We start from the raw sequence: 23,046 nt of genomic DNA, 5'->3' as shown, positions 1-23,046 counted from the left end.
ACAACACACACAACCCGTACCTTCAAATCAAGAAATTGTATTTCTAGGAGAAAAAAAAAACAGATTAAGCCATAGAGGACAATTCCAAGGTCTGCTGTACATAGGCCAAAAAATGAATGTATTTTGGACTATAATACAGCAAATGCACCAAAAATGGGCAAGAGCTATATAAAACAGATGCATCTTTTCTGTATGTAGATTTATATTTACTAGCTTTCCCTTGTCAGTTTATGCTGAAGTGTTAGGTAACAGCATTACTTTTAAATGTTTTTAGGTATCAAGATGTATTGTTCGTGAGTAACTGGGATACAAAATTCTTTAAAGATGTAACTGGCGTTGTCCTTTTATATAATTAATTACATTTTAATTCAAATACTTCTAATTCAGAAAATTCTAGAAGCTTTTTTTCTTTTTAATGAAAACCTTATGAAATTCAAATCCAAAATACAGACAATACCCTTAAAACTGACCTCAATAGAAAAAATGTGATTGTAGTTATTGTAATTTAATTGTTTTCATTCTCTCAAACAATGAGAATGAAAATGCTACTAAAATATACAATGCACTCTACTGATTTTGATTCAGATGACACAGGAAACATGTAAGGTACGGGTAATTACTGTGAAAGGAAGCAAGAAAGCAAAACAATTAAATACAGTGGAACATTCTAGAGATAATTAGCAAAATGAAAAAAACAGAAGAGAAAGGACAGTGAATAGTTTTTGCAAGCAGTTAATATGGAGTAGCAGACAGAAAATTAGTACAGCTAAGAGGAAGGCATGATGACCTTTACTGGTTGGTTTATCTGCATCTGGTTATCCACAATATTTTACAACTATTCAGTCTTGCAATTGGTAGTGTATCAGTTAAAAACTAATATGACTTTATATTAAAAAGGATTGTAAAATTCAGAATGACATGGTCTAACTGTATTTCTGTCTGTATTTCTTCTAATACAGATGTGATCTGTGTCAGTTCTGTTAGAGCAGTAGCTTCGTAATTAATGAAGATAGGTTAATGTTTACCAATTCTAATAAAATTGTATTGATGAATAAAAATTACTTTTACTTTGAAAGTTCATCACAGTTGCCTTAAAATATATTTGAAAAACAATTATAAACAACTATATCAAAATATACTTAAAGAGTAGCAATGCAATAGGATTACAGAGGACTGTTGGGAAAAGACCCAAGCTTTCCATAGTGTGAACTCCAAGGAAGCTAGAAATCTGAGATTTATCCAAAGGCTGATTCAAGATGATTTTTTAAAAAATGATTAAAACACCATTAATTCATCCAGAGGCTAGATTACCATCCGCAATAGAGCTAAGTGAAAAAGTAGTTTAAAAATCCCCTAAAAAATTAAGTTAAAAAAATTTCAGAAAGCCTATACATCTGTTCAAACACTCATGCTTTTATGGAGTTCAATAATCACAGATACAACTCCAAGGTATTTGGCAAACTGTGGATGTTTCTGACAGCATCTGAGTGCTTTCTTTCATATGTTAAAATAAAAAAATAAAAAAAACCCCCACACAAAAAAAACCCCACCCCACTTTCTATATAAATTTTTGAACAGCTTTTATTAGAGTAGCAAGGTTTTAGTAATGAATATATTCAGATTGAAGGGACTGTGTCTTTATATATGAGAGGAAATATATAAAGACAGGTCATTGTAAAAGAAAGAAAAGAGAAAGAGGTCTTTAAAATTGCAAACTACTTTACTACAGGTGTTAGGACCGCAATGGAATTGAAACCCTGCACCACGCTATTTATCCTGATCTACCCACTGGCAATTGTGCCAGATTATTAGCACTGTTAAGAAAGTCTGAGGCAATCCATTACTATATGTAATTGATGTTGAAGGGTCCATATTTCTTTTTATCCAGGAATACTTAAGATTTCTGCTGGTCTCAAAGCTATTTTAAGACCATTTTATTAAAGGAACATTTTATTGACTGAAATGTACTCCCTGTGGAATTGTAAAACTTTTGCAGTGATCTCTTAAAAACTAGAGTCAAAGTAGAGCTGACTAACAACTTTCATCACAAACTTGAAAGCTTAAAAATTAACTCTATATAATTGGGCGTTTCAGAATAATGGATGATTCTTTAGCTTTTGATAGGTGCACAATGACCAGACAGCAATTAGGAATGGGTCATTAGTTGACTCAAAGAACTAGGAAAGCACATCATTACTTAATAGTAAATTGTAACTCATGATTCTGGAATCACAATTTAAGTAACATTTTAATTCTGGGATTCAAGCTGCAATTCTTGATATTAGAAGATCTGTGCTTTATCACAACATGGAACATCAGGATGTGAAAGATAAAAATCCATAGCAACATATCAAAAAGAACAAAAAATATGTATATAGCACATGTACCGAGTGATTCAAACAAACGAACACTGATCACTTGTTTTGGTTTGTCTTTTAAATGCTTGTCACAGATTGGTAGGAGTTTCTGTCTTGTGATATACACTGCTGTTTTCAGCACCTCCACCTCCTCGTCATCTCAACTTAATAGCAATAAAAGATCCTCCTCCCACTGTTCTAGATCATTTTCTAAGTACAGTGAAGAACTAAACTGAATTTAAAAAATGATAATTTCCTCACATACATCATCATTTGGCCATGATAAGTTTCATGATAAGAAGCTCTTCATTTCTTTGCAGATTAAACCTTGTTGCTATTATCCCCAATACATTTCCTATTAAAAGCTTGTTAAGATACAATGGTAGCTATAATTACAACTAAATTGCTGAAAAGTGCAATGGCCTTGTTTAGTTTTATTTACTTGAAATTTTTATTTTTTTATTTGTACAAAAATAAAGCACTCTCTTCTTCTCCGTGATTGCAATCACAGTTGTAGCAAAATGGTTTTTTTAAACCTTCTTTTCCGGGGGTGCCTGAAAAATTGTCTACCTATTGTTTTGGATCCAATAATATAATTCTTGTTTTACTGCCTGTGGATTGTGCTTCTTTTTTCCACTACTTCAGTTAACATTTTAGATCTGTGTACATGTGCACTCTAAGTATGACCTACCATATTAAATTTGAATACTAATTTTTTTTTTTTTAAAGTCCCTGAATCCACATTGGAGTTATCTGGCTTTGACAAAACTCAGAAATGATCTATTTTGAAGACAAGTAGAATTTAAAATGTGAAAATAAAGAATTAGTTTTTCCTAATGAACATGATGAGGCAATAAAAGTAAACTGAGTAATAAAAATAACTAAGTTAAAAGGGATAATTTTAAAAAGGATATCCATAAGATCTCACTGGAGCTTTTTTTTGGCATCCTGGTGTGGTCTGATACAATATCCAACTTGATATTTTATGTCTAATCATCAGACTAAGGCTTGTCTACATATTGCCTATCGTGGCCTTCATGCACACTTGCAGGGGTGTAAATTCTAATGCACACCAGTGTGTTCTGCACTAACTGGGCCATGTAGATTCTGCTCGTGAGCTCTAAAAGTTCCCTAGTATGCATTAACAGAGTCCTGTTTCAAATACTGCTACTTTAATGCACACTAGAGAACTTTTAGTGTGCACCAGCAGGGTCCACATGGGCAAGTTAATACATGACATGCTGGTGCACATTAAAAATTTATACCCCACTGGTGCATACTAAGGCACTGTGTGGACAAGCTGCTAATTACTCACAAAGGGCCTGATCCAGCAAAGCACCTAAAAGAATAACATTAAAGATGTAAATAGTCATGCTGACTTCAATAGAATTACTGATGTGCTTCAAGTCAAGCTAGGGTTGCAGGAACAATTTGTATACTGGGGGTGCTGAGAGCCACTGAACCAAACATAGTTTTCTTGGTATTTTAAAGAATTTGAAAAACATGGAAACAATATCCATATCCAGTATGTTGTACATTTACAAGTAAAAGGATAATTATTTAATTACTAGTGTGGCAAACTCTCTCTGCAATTTGAAAATTAAAGATCTCATGGGAGCTTTCTCATGGCATCCTGGTGTGGTTAATGTATCATATAGCAACATATGACAAATGGAAAAAAGGGAAACAGATAACCTCTCATTTATATAGATTGCTATGAAATGTAAAAAATTGATAAGGAATTCTGAAGACATCAGGGAAAAATCAATAGCTGTAAGGCTAAGAACAATAAGATGGAGGAGTGAGTTTCTTTTTTTTAAGATATTAGGGGAAAAAAATTCAAGCAAGGTACAATAACTAGTAAGTATCTTTAGTAGATGGAGGTAATAAAACTTATTAAAGATGCAGAAAGAGGCAGAAGCGTTCAATAAATATTTCTGTTCTGTATTTGGAAAGAAGCAAAATGATGTATTGGTATCAGAAGAGGATGATGAAGTACTTTCTAGTCCATCAGTAACCAAGGAGGATTTTAAAATCACATCTAATAGGAGTGAACATTTTAAAAATTAGCAGGCACGCAAGTACCTCTCCAGGTCAAAAATATTGGGTACTAAAAGGCACTTTAATTTAGTGGAGAAAAAACATAACAAAAAACAGTGGCTGGAAGCTGTAGGCAGGCAGATTTCTAATTTGAATTTGGCACAAATTTTTAATAGTGAGGGTGATTAACCGATTAAACAAACTACCAAAGGAAGTGGTGGATTCTCCATCTCTCAATATCTTCAAATCAAAACTGGATGCCTTTCTGGAACACATTCCTCAGTCAAACACAAGTTATTGAGCTCAATACAGGGGTTACAGGGATATGCAGAAGGTCAAATCAGACGATCTAATGCAGTGTTTTTCAAAGTTTGGGTTGCGACCCAGTATTGGGTCTCAGCATGCAAGACACTGGGTCACCTTGGTTAACACCCAGGGACCCTAGCAGCTCTGGTGAGCACTGCTGACTGGGACTTAAAAGTCCCATCAGCAGTGCTACCCAGCTAAGGCAGGTTAGTTCCTACCTGTTCCAACACCGCGCTGCGCCCCGGAAGTGGCCAGTGGTGGGTCTGGCTTCTAGGCAGGGGGGCCATGGGGCTCCACACGCTACCCCTGCCCTGAGCACTGGCTCCACCCTCCCACTGGCTGCTTTCTGGATAATGGGAACTCAAGGGGTGCCGCCTGCAAGCAAAAGCCGTGCAGAGCTGCTTGTGTGCCTCCACCTACGAGCTGGACCTGCTGCTGGCAGCTTCCGGGGTGCAGCGCGGGCCACGGTGCCAGAATGGGTGGGAAGCCTGCCTCTGCACCCTGGCTACACTGCTAACCGGAAACTGCCAGAGGTAAGTCCATGCCGCAACCCCCTACCCCAGCCCTGAGCCCCACTCCCCAACCCAAAAACCCTTTCTGCACTCCAAAACCCTCATCCCCTGCCCCACCCCAGAGCCTGTACCCCCAGCCCAGAGCCCTGACCCACCTCCCACACCCCAACCCTCTGCTCCACACCCAAACCCAGAGCCCCTCGTGCACCCCAAATCCCTCATCCCCGAGCCTGCAACCCCAGCCCTGACCCCCTCCTGCACTCCAACCCTTTGCCCCAGCCCTGAGCTCCTCCCACACCCCAAACCCCTCATCCCCAGATCCACTGGGTCACAGGCATCAATTTTCTTCAACTGGGTCCCCAGAAAAGAAGTTTGAAAACCACTGATCTAATGGTCCCTTCTGGCCTCTTTCTGCAACTCTAATTCAGATAACAATCCATCTGACTATGCATAAGCCAGAAGAGAATTCAGTTCTCTCCCCTGTGTTTGTGACAGTTATGCAGGGCTGACAGGAGTACAAATAGAAAAAAAAACAACCCTTATTTTAGTCAGAAAAGTATGCCAATGTGACTCTGAATACAGGCAGCAAACGTATCTGTTGTGACATTTTCACAATCACTTTTTTGACACTAACCATACTTAAACCTATTAGGCCATTGCACTAAAATCAGAAATTACTGCTATTTCACAGGTTAAAAAAAATCATAAGCAACTGATGTTTTGTTACAATGCAAAAGCTGTACGCATGTTTCTACCTATATTAGTTTAAATATTTTCCTTCATTGCTTCCGATTTACAGGAACTATGAAAAAACTTTATTTACAGCCAACTAGACATTATTGAGAAGATTATAGCTTTTGCACTTAAGAAGTACACATCATATTTGGCGGTGTACAATCTCTGTTCCTAACCAGTGGATGATAGAACATTACATCATTCTTGGTGAGAGGACATTACTGAGTCATATAGGTGTCTGATAGGGAGAGAAAAGATTGTCCTGTTTTAAAACACTCAATGACATATCCTAGACAACACGACTCCTTTTTCCTCAAAGGCTCTCTGTCTCACCAAGCAACTTCCTAGACTACCTAAATAAAATTCTATTTAGACCAGTGCTCAGTCATCTGGTTCTCATGATCACATGCAAATTAAAGTAAACATTTCTCCTCTCTCCCCTCTGATCTCTCATTACCTGCATGTGGAAAAACAGCATCTCCTCCTTTATCTAACCCAGTGGTCCCCAAACTTTTTACCTCACACCCCCTCTCACCCGTCTGCCCCCTCCCATGGAGCTGGGAGCAGGGCCCTGGCTCCGGGGGGAACATGGCCAAGGTTAAGGGGGCTGAGACTAGGGCCATAGGTGGGGGTGGGAACTGACCCTTGGCTGGGGGCTGCGGCCTGCAGCCATGGAGTGGATCTGGGTGGCGCTCTCTCCCCACTCTCTGTGGGGGCTGGGCCCCAGCTGCACCCCACAAACGTTACCACGTGCCCTGCTAAGTGGGCATGCCTCACAGATTGAAGACCTCTGATTTAAGCCAAGGCAACTCTGCTCCATTATGGCAGTTCACCTTTCTCTTTTGGGTTCTCACACTCCCAGAAAATGAAAAACAGCAGACTGGCTGAGAGCACCTGCTACCATTTTTGGTTTAGTTATTCAATTACCTCTCCTTTCTCAGCTATTTTAGTTACCTGTGCCTAAATTTTCTTTCTGAGGTAAAAGTCTTCTTCTATTAAAGTCACTTTTGAACCCCAGTAATAAGACTAAAAGCTAGACATTAACAACAGGAATATGACAATCAAAATAGGTGAAGAAATCAAATTATGGCTGGGGCTCCCTTCTTATTTGTGTCTAGGTAATGCATAAGATTCCAGAATAGTACTATGTATGATGTTACATAGCTGTATGTAAGATATGATGCAATAAGACCAATAATCCACCTTCAATATAAAAATACCACCACCTTATAATATATAAATGGAAAGGAAAAGCCACACTGATTCTTACTTGGAAGGATACTAGTGCAAACAAACATCCAGGGGAGAGCATTTCAGGATTAGTGAACTCATGACAGGGCCTTCAAAGCCCTGCATCCTTCCTTTTCAACTACTTCAATCCTAACTGTATGCTGTCCCTTAAGCTGAGTAGTACTATATTTGAAATTTAAATATTAAGACCTTGATGAGTACCATTCATTGGGTAACAGATCATAGAACTTCCACCTTGATTGAACTGGCCTCATTAGCACTGATCCCCCACTTGGTAAGGCAACTCCCATCTTTTCATGTTTTGTCATATATATACACACACTGATTACCGTATTTTTCACTCCATGCATCTGATGAAGTGAGTTTTAGCCCACGAAAGCTTATGCCCAAATAAATTTGTTAGTCTCTAAGATGCCACAAGGACTCCTTGTTATTTCTGCAGATCATAGAACAGTGCACCATCAACTTTTATGGTCAAGTTCCTTAAAAAGTCATGCTGCCATGCTCTACAGATGCTGCAATCAATGAGTAATTTCAAAGAAAACCTCCAACTAAGTGAATTACAGTAACTCAGCCTAGAGGTCAAAGAGACTTGGATCACTGTGGTGTATCTACGGTCAGAAGACAGGCTGCCATTGCAGAATAGTTTGATAATGAAAAAAGCCATTTTTGACCACTACTAAAAATTGATCTTCCATGTTCAAATCCTAATAAAAGGACACCAGAATTCAAAGCAGATCAACCTGCCTATAACATTCTTTCTAAATGGATAAGGCTATCACTAAATAAATGAAATCCTCTTGACATTTTCACCATTCCACCGGGAATACTTCAGTGTTGAGCATCAAAAGCTATTTTATATCTACTCTGCAATCTTGAGCCAAACGGAAAAGAGAGAGAACTGCAGAGATCTGCAGTGACAGTAATACTGTCTAGCTCAATGACACCACATTACATGGTCAATTTCTAAATTGCTAAATACATACACCTTTAACAACAATGGGGACAAAACTGACCCAGTGGGACTTCATACAGAAAAGACCCTTGTGGAAGTTGAGTAATTCCCCCATGACCAAGTTGAAACCTAACAGAATCACTACTTTCAATTTTTTCAAATGGAAGCATGTATCTACCACAATTGCTTGTACATTTTATTTACAATAAGAAGAACTGATGAATAAAAAAATTAATGGACTGTAGCCCATAACTAAGATGCTAAAAATAAGAAAAATGGTCCCATCCAAATGTACTTCATGGAAAAGCCAGAGTTACAGTCTTTTACACTGTACCTTGGGCTCTGTCAGATTGAAGAGTATTGCAAGCTCTCCACTGAAAATGCCAGCATTTCAGCTCCAAGATTTCCAAATCTAGCAGATGTTGATACTATTGTGTGAGCTGATCTCAACAATTACAGTTGTGCATGGAAAGAGAGACATGCTAGGACCAAAATCAAACAAGACTATCATCAATATCAACACCTTGAAATACAGTTGGAAACAAACAGGAAGCCATTGGGGTCTTTGGCATACTGGCAAAATTGTTCAAAGCCAATCTGACTAAAATAAATCACTGCATTCTGCATCATCTGTAGCTTCCAAATGTCCTTCAGAGTTAAACCCATGTATAGCATGATGAATTTCTAAGATCATGAAGGAGTGTTATTGAGGCCAGGTCCATGAAGGGAAAACTGTCACAAACATATTAAGGAACACTTCTAACCATCAAGATTATAAAGAAGAGGAAAAACATTCATAACATCCAAATGATGAGACTACCTAACAGTGAGAAATTTACAAGAAACTGAGTCTTTAACACTAATTATTCTGATGAATGAATATTGCTATTTTTAATAATATTTTAATTTGCTTCCAAGGTACCTGCCTGAAATGCTCAAATGCAATCAGTCAGACAGTCAGTGGAGCCTTCTGTCATATGAGCCCTGATTCTCTCTACCTATACTCCTATCCTCTTCCCTGCACTTTCCTGTCTGTGCATTCAGTTGTATAACATATAGATATCTGGGAACATTCATCAAGGATGATTTAAACAAAAAAACCAAGAACATTCACGGCTCTCCATGAAGTTCAAGATCCTTATTTTGCTGCATGGCTTATTCCATTGTTTTAAAATGTCCATGCCTGCAAGAATGAATCCGAGCAAGTGGTACTGTGTTACTAGATTATCCTGTCCTAAAAGCTGTACTCTAGACAATTATCATGGCTAGTCATTAGACACCATACATTTATATTTAATCTGAGAACAAGATCTAGGTACAGCTTCCTTTAAAAGGATCCTCTGTAAGGAAGTTACATTCATGGATGCCATGGAATTAAAAATGTCCCTAGTAGGGCTGTCAATTAATTGCAGTTAACTCAAGTGATTAACTCAAAACAAATTAACTCCATTAAAAATTAATCGCGATTAATCCCAGTTTTAATTGCATTGTTAAACAATAATAGAATACCAATTGAAATTTATTATAAATATTTTTGGATTTTTTTCTACATTTTCAAATATATTGATTTCAATTACAACATAGAATGCAAGTGTATAGTGCTCACTTTATTATTTTTTATTACAAACATTTTCACTGTAAAAAGATAAAACACAATTTCTTTAGTTTTCAATTCACCTCATACAAGTACTGTAGTGAAATCTCTATCATGGAAGTGCAATTTACAAATGTAGATTTTTTTTTTTTTTTGCTACATAACTGCACTCAAGAACAAAACAATGTAAAACTTTAGAGCCTACAAATCCACTCAGTCCTACTTCTTGTTCAGACTACATATTTTATTGAAGATTGATATTCTTTAGCATTTGAAATAATTCTAGATTTACTTTTAATGCATTCTACTTAGAAATAGCAATTTTTTTTCCTAGGAGAAAGAACCACAGAATATGATGGTCAAAACACAACAGTGATGACTACAAAGTGGCTAAAACCGAAGTAATACCAGGAAACTTTTTTGATATAACAAGATGTGAACAAGTTTTAGAGAGACCAGGCCGTGATTCAGTAAGCCATCCCCCTACACGTACATGAAAACATTTATGTGTTTAAGGCACAGGCATAAGATATTAAAATTGTACTTCTTTAATATTTAATAAAACTTCACATACTGGAATGATTTATTCTGGAAGTTTTCATAGGGTCTTAAAGGGACACTTTTCAACTTAAAAAAATTACACTTCTGATTTCTCTCTTTTTTTTTGTTTTAAAACCTCCTATTTTTGCAAATATTATATTTGCAATATATATTATATTATATTACAAATATTATAACTGAAAGATGAGAAAAAGTTTCTCTATTTTTTCCCCGTTTCTTTACTCTGTACATTTAACAATGTATAGTGAGTTCATTACTGTATCAGTGTACCTCTGTGTGGGTTTTTTACACAGCAACAAGGGAGAAAAAGCATTTACCTTTCCTCCCACTCTCACCCCCTCCCCCTCAAAAGGAAAACAGGGTTATAAAACCATGAAAAATAGAAGGTGGACTCTGTGGGCTGGCATACTACCTTGAACTATCTAACTCAGTGTTTGAAAATATGAGATTTCAACAGTGCCCACTTAAAGAAGTAAGTTGATTCATTTTATGCATATTTATTTTCAATTTAGTCTGGTATATACACAAAGCAGTTCCTCTAATTTTACTGTATAAAGACACCTATGATATCTAATGATCCAGGAAGATCCTATACTACATATAAATTTTAGTTTGAGAATTTCAATACAACACAAATGATTTGAAATGGAAAATCTAAATGAAAAAAACTCCAAATCAGAAACTGTAATCATGAAAGGTATTTTTTATAAATTGTCTACTTTCATAACACCTTTCTCTGATCCAAATTCTGGAGAAGCAAAAAGGAAGCAGCTGAAAGAACAATAGAAACAGACAAAGGTGCTATATGCATTCAGGAAATTTTAAAAGAGAAGGGATTAGAAAGTTGCTCTGAGATTGTTAAAAGTTTTCTTGTGATAGTTTTGGCTGAAGAAGCAAGGTAGATAAGCTTCTGTCATGTCCCTGAGAGGGCTTTTGTGGCTGTGAACTTACAGGAATTGAACGACTCAGGTATCGTGCTGGAGAAGCAGTTAACCCCATAAAGGAGGGCTGGTAGCTGCTGTTGTCGTCATCTGTCCCGGTGCTGTGAGAACTGGCAGGATTGTTGAGGTTGGTGCCATTATTGCTGCTTCTGTTGTACAGGTTGTTGTTCAGCTCATGGTAATTTCTGGTAGGCAGCTGCAAGCTGCCATTCAAATGACTGGAGATATGGTTTACAGAAAAACCTGTCCTAGAGGATGATGACATCATTTTGCTCTCTGTATCATCTGAAGCAGCATACAGGTTCCCTAGAGAATTGGCTAGCCTGGAGTTTACGGAAATGCTGAGTGGAAAACATGTGGGAAAAATACATGCAATGTATATACACGTGAAGATTTTACACACAAGACATTTAAAGACATTAGGGGAAAATGACAAGGACCATTCTGACACACAAACAGTGGTAGCACACAGCTTCATTTTCTCTCAAATAATGAAAATCCAAGTTCTGTACAAATTGCACATCAAAAGTAGTAATATAAGACAAGATAATGCAAGACAAGATAAAGTAGCCAAAAAGCTATTTCATAAATATCCTGAGAGTAAAAAATAGGATGCCTTTAGTTCACTAAAGCACTTACTTTGGCTAACATAACATCTCATTTCATCTTAAGGAATGAATATTCATTATGTCCAGAGGTTATGTCAAAATCCATCAACCATCGTGAGTTTCATTTAAATGTCCTAAATTATTCAGAATAGCAGAAATATCTAAGCTGTTGCCTAATGGTAACAAATGAAAAGTTCATAAGAAGGGCATATGATCTCCCACTTAGTATTTTCTTGAGATAAACAGAATTTTATAGATATTAAAGTTTTGGGAGTGTTTCCAATAATTTATATCCAATCTCAGACATAAGTGACAAATGTATAAAGCAAACACATGGCCTCTTTCATAATTTGTCATGTGACTTTACAAAAAGTAATCTAATCCTCCCTTAGAAAGAAAATGTACCTTTTTAAATTGGATCCTAAGGATGTAGGGCTTCTGCTTATTCTCTTTGCAGAGGGTGAAACAGCTGCAGCCATCTTGGAGGACTTTGACGGAGACATGGACACTTGTGTACTACTTGAACTATTCAATCTGAAAAAGTACAAAGCTTTAATGGGGAGCGAGATTATATTACTCAAATGTGAACTTCAGAAATAAATTGTTTTAAACATCTGAGCCAAGATTTTCAGAAGTGGGTTAAGCTTCTAAATCCAGATTTAGGCACTAAGTAGGTGGCCAGATTTTTCAAAAGTGTAAGCACTCAACAACTCCCATTCACATCAGTTTTGAAAAATCCCAAATAAAAAAAATAAAATAAAAATCTTTGCTCTGATTTGCTCCTATTTATGCATTTTTGCTAATAAACCCTGGGTATGTTTAAAGAACCAGAATAAAGATAATTTTAGATATTAAAAGTTCACATCAATTTGTTATTCACAGCCACCGAGTTTTCCCTCAATGTATCAAGTCACTTACTTGGTTAAAGACTCTGTGAGCATGCTAAAATTTTTAAGTTGTAACTGCCAATTTTAGATTGAAAATCTGCTGCTGATAAAGCTCATTTTTGTTCCTAAATTCTGCTCTTTATTCTTGTGTTTTAGGGGTTGGTCCTATGAGATGCTGAGCATCCTGTCTTCTAAATGATGTAAAAAAGTACTCAGCACCTATTCTTTTCTAGAATTGGGCTTTTAATAACTAAGTAATATGATTCAACAGAAATATGGTGCTGTAGGTTTCTCAGAAATATTTTTGGTCAAGTCCTAAAGTCTAGTGACACTGTGATATCCTCTCATTCCCGTAGCTGGCCACTCAGTATGTTCAGCTCTTGGGGAAAGAAAGGGCTTTGTGTTCTTAAAAGGTTCCAACTGAAATAACATGGTAATAATGGTCTTGGGTGGGAGCTCTTGTAACTCTGTGCCATGGAGTCTCTGAGGTAGACAAAAGTAAACAAGGGGAAAATGGAGATCAGCCCTCTTAAAAATCATGTCTCTTAAAATCACATTGGGGACAACTGTAGCCAATATATTTTTTTGTTTACTAAATACATTCCCCTAAATAGTACTATTTATCTACCTTAGATACCAGGTGACAGGCACAATGGAAATAACTGCTGGAGATAATGATTCAAATTTATCTTTTTATATGTAGTACCATTTCTAATATGGTTCTTAATATTAACACCACTTTTCATACTAAATTGTATTATCTTTAATGTGGCACAAGGTTTGCAGAAATGTTTAACTCTGATCCAAGTCACAAGTGAAGTAGCGTCCTTCTAGTCTCTAAAGGACATTTATCAGCTTCATAAAATTACTATACATTTTACAGAACCGGCAGACTTTAATTAGGAAAGGCCCAGTTATAAGACTAAAAAATTTTTATTCCACCATTACTAGAAGACTAGCTGTGCTAATTAACCAACTGTTGTCTGTCCCTTGAATGGGTACTTAAAATAGATTTTAATATCATTAGCAGAAGTCTAACAAATTGCTATTAATCAAACTGATAAGACAAAGCACTAAAAGGTTAAAGAGTAGAACAACAGACATTTTAAAAAAAATGAAATGTAAATGCACTAAACATTTTCTCACAAGTTTAACTAAGTAAATAGATACCTGAAAGGTTGTGATACTGATCTGGTGTGCAATTTCATATCTTCCAGCCTAAAGTAATTAAAACAGCTTGTCACAAAAAATTATGCAAGTATAGTTTCAATCTTTTAGTAAATTTAAGAACAAAGACTCTGACTTGGGCAATGTTTTATTTATGTGCTGCATACATAAAGTAGAAAATGCTTCATATAAATTGTGAGATGCATCATACAAATATATAATTTTTTAAATTGTACTCCTGAAACATTGTTTTTCAACTACAACCATCACACCTATAATCAGCTGCCATCTCCTGTCACACAGTACCAGCTTCATATGTGCATACGGAAATTCTGTTATAAAAAGTCAACTATCTAAGTATTTATGTGGTCCTCCTCCTCATAGTATATGAACTAAAGGATAGAAATACAACTTCTGTTCCTTCTTCACTTTAAGGGTAGCTTGAAAATTGGTTAGAAGACCAAGTCTCTGGTCAGCTTACTGTGGAAAAGTGACATGAAAAATGAAGTTTGCATTTACTTCTGAATGTGGAGAGTACTATTCATGATGTCTTCAGCTTTAAAAGCCTTCCATTTGAACTGCACAATATGTTTAAATACAGACTTTGGCATCACATTTTTTGCATAGACAATGTTTTACAATTATATCTAAAAAGAAGACATTTTTGAGCAGAAGGGGAAAAAATATAAAGAAATCAAAAGTATGAAAAAAGAACCCAAATATTAAATATTCTTTTTATGTGCAGTTACTAAGCAATAGCAAAGCATTTTGACTTGAACGGTTTTAATTAAGATTACATTTGAAATGGCATTTCATTTAACGTTATCCTTAAAAACTTTCATATAGTTATTGCTTTACAAGATGGAACTCAAAACTCATGAGAAATAAAGATAATTTAAAATTGGAACCAAATATATTGTTGATTATTTTCATAGGAATGTAAACTTTTATATGGTGATCTTAAGTGTACATTTATAATATAACAATTGATACTTTGGATTTTGAGTTGCATTTTTCAAATTTTCATTTGGTGCCTGATGGTACAGGGTTATTTTAGTAAACAGCAGCAAAGAAAAAAAAATACAGACATGGAAAGGAATAGAACAATATATATGTCCATATTATATTCAGTTCTGTCTTAGAATACTTCTAGCATAACTAATTAAGGCTCAGACACAATAAAAATCTCTTTACTGCTGCAGTGGCAGAGAGAACAATTCTCTCCTTTGGAATACAAGTTTTATTTTAAATTAAAATATCCTTGTTTGAGAATACTACTCTAGAGTTTCTCCATTTCTGAATCTCTCTTAGCTTTTAGGACTACCACCATTTTTATCCACTTTAACTGTCCACACATCAGGAAGCAACTCTACACACTTCCTGAGGGACAATACGTGGCACTTGGTATGGTGCTTGCCACAGCTCCCTAGGTGTCACTGTTGAGAAATACAAAACATTTTTCCAAGGGTGAAAGGGTACTACCTCCCAGTTCGTAACAGGAGACAGGAAACTGAAATCCATTTTCTCCTATGTGTCTGCAAAGAAAACTTCCATTAGACTACTCCCCTTTAGCTAAAATGAGTTCCCCCTTCTTGAAATGTGGGCACTGGCCTTTTACTTGGCTAATTACAATGCTGTATGCACATATTAAATTGCATCAGTAAGTTGTTACAGTTATGAAAGCTTTTACACTACAAAGCAGTATCTGGCTACCACAAATGCAGTCCAGACAAATGGCAACAATATCAACGGCTAACATTAACCAGTCTTGAAGGTTTTGTTTAGTATTAGCACATGCTGCCTCTTCAGATTTTGAAGGGTGGTGTGAACAAACTTGGCGAAGACCTAAGTCTGAAGAACCTTTGAAGAAAGCAGCTTAAGATTGTGCAAACTATTTCTGGTGGAAAGCAGTGAACTTTAAACTAACAACAAACATGTATAAATTTAACGTTTATAGCGGGTAGAAAGTGGTGTGGTAGTATGGTGGACTAAGCACAGGACTAGGAGCTAGAAATTTGAGTTCTAATTATTAGTATTTGTTTGTTGTTTCGTGTATTACCATAGCACCTAGGGTCCCCTAATACCAGCTCTAAAGACTAACCACTTCTGTAGTCTTAGGCGAATCACTTAAACTCTCAGTTCCTGATTCCCCATTTGAGCGCCTACCTAACTCACTGAAAAGTTGGTAGTATTAATGTTTGTAAAGAGATCTAAAAATTAAAAGGTCTACATACCATAATTTGTAAATGTCAGAATTATAAAACACACGAGCATATGCTTGCCATAAAGAATTAGTACACACTGAATTTAATAATACAAAAAGTTGGAAGAGGATTACCTAAGAGCTCCAGTTGTAGCAGATCGCGGCTGTCTCCGACTTTTTAAGGCACGAAGTTTGTCTCCCTGTGTCATGCCGTTCTTAGATTCCAACTCTGCATTGTCTTCAAAGTCATTCTAAAACAAAGGAAGATGCACTCTAGTAAAAACACAAAATCTTTAGAACAATGATCTAATTTCAGTGCCTCAAAGATTACTTCTGCTTTGCAGAGACCACAATTTAAGGGAAAGATAGTGCAATTATAAACAAACTAGGGAAATACTACCTAGACTGAGCTACTGTAAGGTGGGCGCATAACTGGTTGGAAAATCATTCCCAGAGAGTTATCAGTGGTTCAGAGTCAAGCTGCAAGGGCCCATCGAGTGGGGTGCTGCAGTTATCAGTTCTGGGTCCAAGTTCTCTTCAATATCTCCATAAATGATTTAGATAATGGCATGGAGAGTACATTTATAAAGTTGGTAGATGATACCAAGATGGGAGGGGTTGCAAGTGCTTTGGAGGATAGGATTAAAATTAAAAATTATCTGAACAAACTGGAGAAACGGTGTGAAATAAACAGGATGAAATTCAATAAGGACAAATGCAAAGTACTCCACTTAGTAAGGAACAAATCAGTTGCACACAATACAAATGGAAAATGACAGCCTAGGAAGGAGTACTGCAGAAAGGGATCTGGGGGTCTGAGTGGATCACAAGTTAAATACGAGTCAATAGTGTAACATCATTATAAAAAAAGCAATCATTCTGGGATGTATTAGCAAGAGTGTTATAAGCAAGACAAAAAGTAATTCTTCGCTCTACTCCGTACAGATTAGACCTCAACTGGAGTATTGTGTCCAGTTCTGGGTGATACATTTCAAGAAAGATGCAGATAAACTGAAGAAAATCCAGAGAATAGCAATACAAATGATTAAAGGTCTAGAAAACATGACCTATAAGGGAAGATTGAAAAAATTGGGTATGTTTACTCTGGAGAAGAGAAGACTGGAAGGGGACATAACAGTTTTCAAGTACATAAAACCTTGACAGTGTACAATAGTCAACTTCATAGCATGCATCTCTCTCTCTCTTTCTCAAAGGACTTCAGTGGGAGCAGGATCAGATCCATACTGAGGAATCTAAGAAGTTATAGATTATCTTCCATGGACTTTGAATTTAATAAAAAAAAGTAGTACAAGTTAGGGTATTTCAGACGCAAGATCCTCTGTATAGCTCGGGTTATGTATTTTCCACAAAATAAAAAGTATGATACCAAAAAACTTTTGGTAAATAGCATAATAGGAAAAGCAAGGGAAGTAAAGATTCAAGTGCCTTAACCTACAATTTTAATAGAAAAAAAGATGGAAATTTTACACTATAATAATTAGGAGACATTAAACTAAACAAGAGAAGAAAAAGTGTGGATGGTTCCAAGTTCCTAGAGAGTTTGCTCTTTTCTAAAGTTGTGGCAGATATAATCAATAATTATGATTTTCAAAAGAACTTGGTAACAAACAGCATGTGTCCAGCTTCACCACAGATTAATGCCACTTCTCATTGTTCTCCGATACAAGCTCTGAATACAGCTATCATGAAGAATACCAGATGTACCATGGGATCTTCCATTTAAATTGGACTGACTACGTTACGCTGAATGGCTACTTAGACACAGTTTCTATTTTTAATGGTCCTTAGCCAGATTAGATTAAAATTGCTTCAAAAGCCATGCATTTAACATTGCAAGAATTCTTAGAAATATTTATGGGTGGGGGAAAATCTAAATTACCCGATTTTAAACTTCAGTAATTTAACTCCTTGAAAATACACTAAAAAAAGCAACTTAATTATGTACTATCATAACCAAGTTTTTATAGAAAGCCTAAACCAATTTACATTACAGAAAGAACAAACAGCATCCCAAAAATACATTCTCTTTATTGTTCAAAAATAACTTTTACAACTCAAAAATATCCAAATAGTTTTTCAAATTTAATATAGAAGTTAAAACAATTCCTTCCACCCAAAACACAACCTACATAATTTGATTGAGAATTTTATTTTGTTTTACATCCAAATTAAAAATCTAAAAAAAAAAAAAAAAAGGTTGAAAATGGAACACTGTAAAACAGAAATCTGGCTAAGCAAAGCACTAATCGATACTCCTTTTATCATTTCAATAAAGAAATATTTACATAAAGGAAATACTGAAGAACGTTAACTATTTTGTGAATAACGCAGGTGATAGGGTTAATGCTTTGGTGTCTAAGATCCCAATCCACCTGATTTCTAAGCGAGTCTGGGCTCTAAGCCTGTCCCGCATGCTCCAGCTGGCATAGATGACTGGGATCATTCATTGGTTACTACCTGCAAAGACTGGGAAGAAAAAACAGAGGGATTTATTTCTGCCCACTTGCTGGCTGGTAGCCATTTTTGCTTTGTTTTAACGCCACCCCTTCCCATCTTATATGACATGGTATACCTCTTATGATGCTGAGGGCTATGCTGATCATCAAATTTTATTTGAGGTCTGGAAGGGATGTTTCCCACATAGCAAAAATTGGCAAATGGCTATGGAGACCATTTCATCTTCCATCTAACATCCCAGAGTCTGGTTTACATTACACTTGTTGCAATTCTGGTGGATTCCAGTACAGTGACTGGGTTAAGAAAAGGACCCAGTGCAAGGTCCCAGTAACCCAATGGGCTACTTGGGTACAGGCCTCAAGCATCACATTGTACAAGGTGGTATGCCTCCATGTCTCATGCAGCCTGGGGCTCCCCATCTCTCATCGTTCTGACCTCCAGTATGGATGAGGGAAATGGGTTGGGATTCTGGCTTCATGCCAGAATACAAAATGATTTAAACCTAGTAAGGGACATAAAAGGCAAGGAAAAGAGGCTCTATAAATACACTAAGAGCAAGAGAAATATGAGGAAAAGTGTAGGTCTTCTGCTTAGCTGGAAGCAGAGCTAACATCCGATGAAGTGAGCTGTAGCTCACGAAAGCTTATGCTCAAATAAATTTGTTAGTCTCTAAGGTGCCACAAGTACTCCTTTTCTTTCTAAGAACTGATGACATCCAGAAGACAGAGATGTTTAATGCTTATTTTGCTATACTAAGGACAGCTGACCAAACAGGAAAATGTCTCCACACCTCTGTGTACTTTTTGTGATTCTCATCACAGAGGAGATTCACTTACACTCCTTGCTAAGTACTTGAAAATCAGCCAGTGGAGATGAGAACTGCAGCTACCCAAGTGATTGGGGGAGGCAACGAAGTGCCTTGCAGCAAAAAGCACTATTGGGACAGCCTAGGTAATGGGATAAATCCAGACTTGTATTGAAACTGGAACAAAAATCTAGGTTTCAGTAGAACTGACTGGAAAACCAGGATGACTGAATCAATGGAGCTGCCAAAGAGTCACACAAGGCATGCCATCTTCCATTTCAGTGGGTAGTGGCCAGGGTTTGTTTAGCTGCTTTCTTTCCTCAAAATACTAAATATCAGGTAGCTGCCATATTCTTTCAGCCAACATATTTACCAATATAGCTATTCTCATCCTGTCTGATCAAGATGCTAATCTTGAATTTACGTTTTGAAATGGATAACAAATAAGCTTTAAGTTTCACTTTTGTGTTGTTTATCATAAATATTCATGTTGCCCAAACATTTTTTTCCTTAGAATTTACATTCATTTTGAATTCTACATTTTCCCTCACTGATGGCTGTTTTATCATTTTGGCTGTTTTCTGCTCTTCTTTTTCATTATTATTAGTATACACCGAGACATTCTTCGTTCTTTTTATTTTTACTGTCTTCATTTAATATGTATAAATTTAAAAGGATGTATTTTCTTCTTGCATTCACATGTGATTTTTGTAACAGGCACTATATTATGGAAAAAAGCACTAAATTAGGTATAGTTCATTATTAAAAGTTATGAGCTCTCCCCGCTGGTGTCTGGCTCTTCCAGTGAATGCTTACCTCCCCACGTGGATCCAAGTTTTGTACTTTACTAAAACTCCCACTGACAGAAAGGTCATCCAAGCTAGAAAGAATTTTATTCACAGTTCCATCATCAGCTGATTGTTGTTTTTGTTTGGATCGGCAGAAGTCTCCTTGGATCCACAATACTGCTTGCTTCCTGTTTAATATTAAACCAAAACCAATTAGCATCAACCACAAATTTTCACGCAGACAAAACCAGAGAGAGAAACATGCCAAACCATCAACTGAAAATATTCTCTTTTATATTGCCTCATAAATACATCATATAATAAATGGATACATCTCTTCTTAAGTGGTAAAATTTAAAAAGTCATAGATCAGATATGAATCCCTGTATGGTTTTGTGCATCAGATATATATTTTCCAGCTGTCCCTTGCTCTAAAATACTTTAGGATTTTATTTAAAATAAGCTTATCTGAATCGGAAAAACAAACATACTGCAGAACTCAGTCATTTTGGAACAATATGTTAAAGCCCCACACACAATGCGTGACAATTGGGTATTATATTACTGGCATGAGTTTGGGAGGTGTGGATTAATCATAAGTAGCAAAACCACGGCTGAGTTATGCAGGAGATTGGGGGAAGTATACAAGTAAGGTAAAGAGAACCAAGACAAGAGTATCAGCTGCAGGAATGGGTAGATGATTTTTAGGTGCACGGGAGAAAAAAAAAATAGTAGCATTTATCCACTGTGCCACCCATTTATGGGATGGGTAAGTTTGCAAACTGGAGATAGATTAAGCTGGAAGTTCTTTAGGACAAAAACTGTTTTTGCTGTGTATGCACAAATGCTATCACAGTCTGCAGTCACAGACACTACTGTGTTTCATATTAGTAGTAATAATGGAGAGTACAGAGAGAAATGAAAGAATTTTTAGTAACATGTTTCTTTAGGAACATCTCTCCTCATTCATAACAAATGAGTAATGCTTCTTGCTTGTGGAATTTGCAGATAATCCAACAAGGCGCGAAGACTAAGCCCCATGGTTCAACTCAGGCTACAGAAGAGTTTTTCCAAAGCTTTAGAAACACTCCAGGATCTGAATATTAGCATTAAGACGACAACTTGAAATTATATTAACAGGCAATTTCATTTTTAAGTCTCCCTTTACAGAAAATATTCACTTTGTTACAAATTGTGTTTTAGTCATTTATCAGACTTCCAAGGTAGTTGAATGAAGATGGAATCTATTATCAAAGAAAATGATCAGGTAAGAAATTTCTCATACTGCTGTATAGGTTCTCTCCTCATTCATAAGAAATGGGAAATAGTGAACAATGATTCACAGAAGTATGGAGGGCAGGTGGGGAGTAGATAAGCAGAGTGTTATTCATTATAGTAGAATAAGCAAAAATTAAACTGTGCCTCCCAATATAAAGCAAAAGCTCTATAATTTAAGGAACTATCTGGAACACAGTAGCAACTTCCTACCAAAGGATGCCTCCTGCAGAGGATGGAAACCTTGGACTTTCTTCCTCAGGTAAGGCTCAGACACTTTCTTCCCATCAGAATGCTTGAGAGGTATCTTTAGAGCTCCAGGAATGCCTATTTGTGCCAAAGAAGTGCTGAGGACTGGAAAAAAGTCGTAGGAGAACCATTTCCCAGGAATTGTGGTAAGAGGAACTTACCTTGGGCAGAAAAGATTATTCTTACGGCTCCAGAAACCTTTCTTTATGACAAAAGGAGTGTGGGTTCTTGTGATGGCAACAGGCTTGTCTAATCTGTTCTTGTTTAAATCTCAACATCAGTTGGAGAGTGTAATATACCTAAATAAAGAATGCTAGTAGGGCTGTTACCTACTTTTCTCTGGTGAGACCTACTATCCTGGGGAAACTCTAGTGTCTCTGCTGTGGTAAGCTTTGTGATTATTAAATCTGTGTAACAAACATCTACAGGCTGGTTCCAGTTGTTCTGGGCAGTGTAAAAATATAACAGAGACCATCCCTGCCCCAAAGAAATGGTTTGTCCTCAAACCAGAAACTAAATTTGACAAGACCAATGCCTTTTCCTAATTGAGTTCTGTCTTGAGTCCAAAATGTATCAATGAGGTTAATGGGGAACTCCTGAACTACGCTTTTCCTTCAACACCAGGCTGTTAATTGTGAGTGGTCCAGGTCTGGACAAAGAAGATATCCTTGCTTTAAGAGGTCTGGTCTTTTTGTTGCACATGCCATGGAGCTTCTTTGGCTACCTAGCAAGTCCAAACAACTGCATTTAGGCAAGTGGTGGTCTAGGAGGAGGAGACTTCATCTCTCTATGATTAAAGACAGCAAATTCTTCTCTGCCTTGGGCATTATTTCTGAAGGTCTGACCTCTGGTTATTCACTGATTTCAAAAGGGATTCAGGCTTCAGGGCGCAAGCTAATCTCTAACCTACAGGAGGGTAGACAAAACTTCCCCTGTAGGAAATTTATCCCATAAAACCCACTACAGGGTTTGATGCACCTTCTTCTGAAGCTGCTGCTACTCTGGCTACTGTGAGACAGAACACTGGACTCAATGGACCACAGTGGTAAATCTTGTATGGGTATTCTTATATTTTTTGCTCAGACATGCAGTTGATAGAGCTGAAGTAAAAGGATGCAATAGCCTGAGATTTTGGAAATTTGTATAGCAGAGGGTCAGAACTGGAAAGAGAGCTAGATGCTCTTCCCCCCCCCCCAGTGAGGGATCATAACCCCAGGACCATCTAATCTTCCACGTACACTACTCACTTTGTGTGGCTTGCTTCCACAATGAGCATGCAAGGATGCAGAGTGAAAACTGGGTTGGCTTTCGGCATATTGTCTGTATTTACCTGC

At 36.8% G+C, this 23,046-nt stretch overlaps 1 protein-coding gene across 3 annotated transcripts in view; it reads right to left on the bottom strand.

The window, feature by feature from the left end:
- Nucleotides 1–23,046, bottom strand: part of CDC14A (cell division cycle 14A) — a 121,210-nt gene that overhangs the window by 1,267 nt on the left and 96,897 nt on the right. For 2 of the 3 annotated variants that reach the window (XM_038412213.2, XM_038412211.2), the window contains exons 11-15: nucleotides 20,217–20,376; nucleotides 16,253–16,368; nucleotides 13,918–13,965; nucleotides 12,266–12,394; nucleotides 11,263–11,593 (exon numbers count right to left, since the gene is read on the bottom strand). In XM_038412213.2, the coding sequence (XP_038268141.1) occupies nucleotides 11,263–11,593; nucleotides 12,266–12,394; nucleotides 13,918–13,965; nucleotides 16,253–16,368; nucleotides 20,217–20,376 (784 nt within the window). The remainder of the gene's footprint in view (nucleotides 1–11,262; nucleotides 11,594–12,265; nucleotides 12,395–13,917; nucleotides 13,966–16,252; nucleotides 16,369–20,216; nucleotides 20,377–23,046) is intronic. The other variant, XM_038412214.2, reaches the window with a different exon arrangement.

This window comes from Dermochelys coriacea, chromosome 8, assembly GCF_009764565.3.
Source record: "Dermochelys coriacea isolate rDerCor1 chromosome 8, rDerCor1.pri.v4, whole genome shotgun sequence".
Taxonomy (NCBI): Eukaryota; Metazoa; Chordata; order Testudines; family Dermochelyidae; genus Dermochelys; species Dermochelys coriacea.
This window is presented reverse-complemented; position numbering and strand designations above follow the sequence as displayed.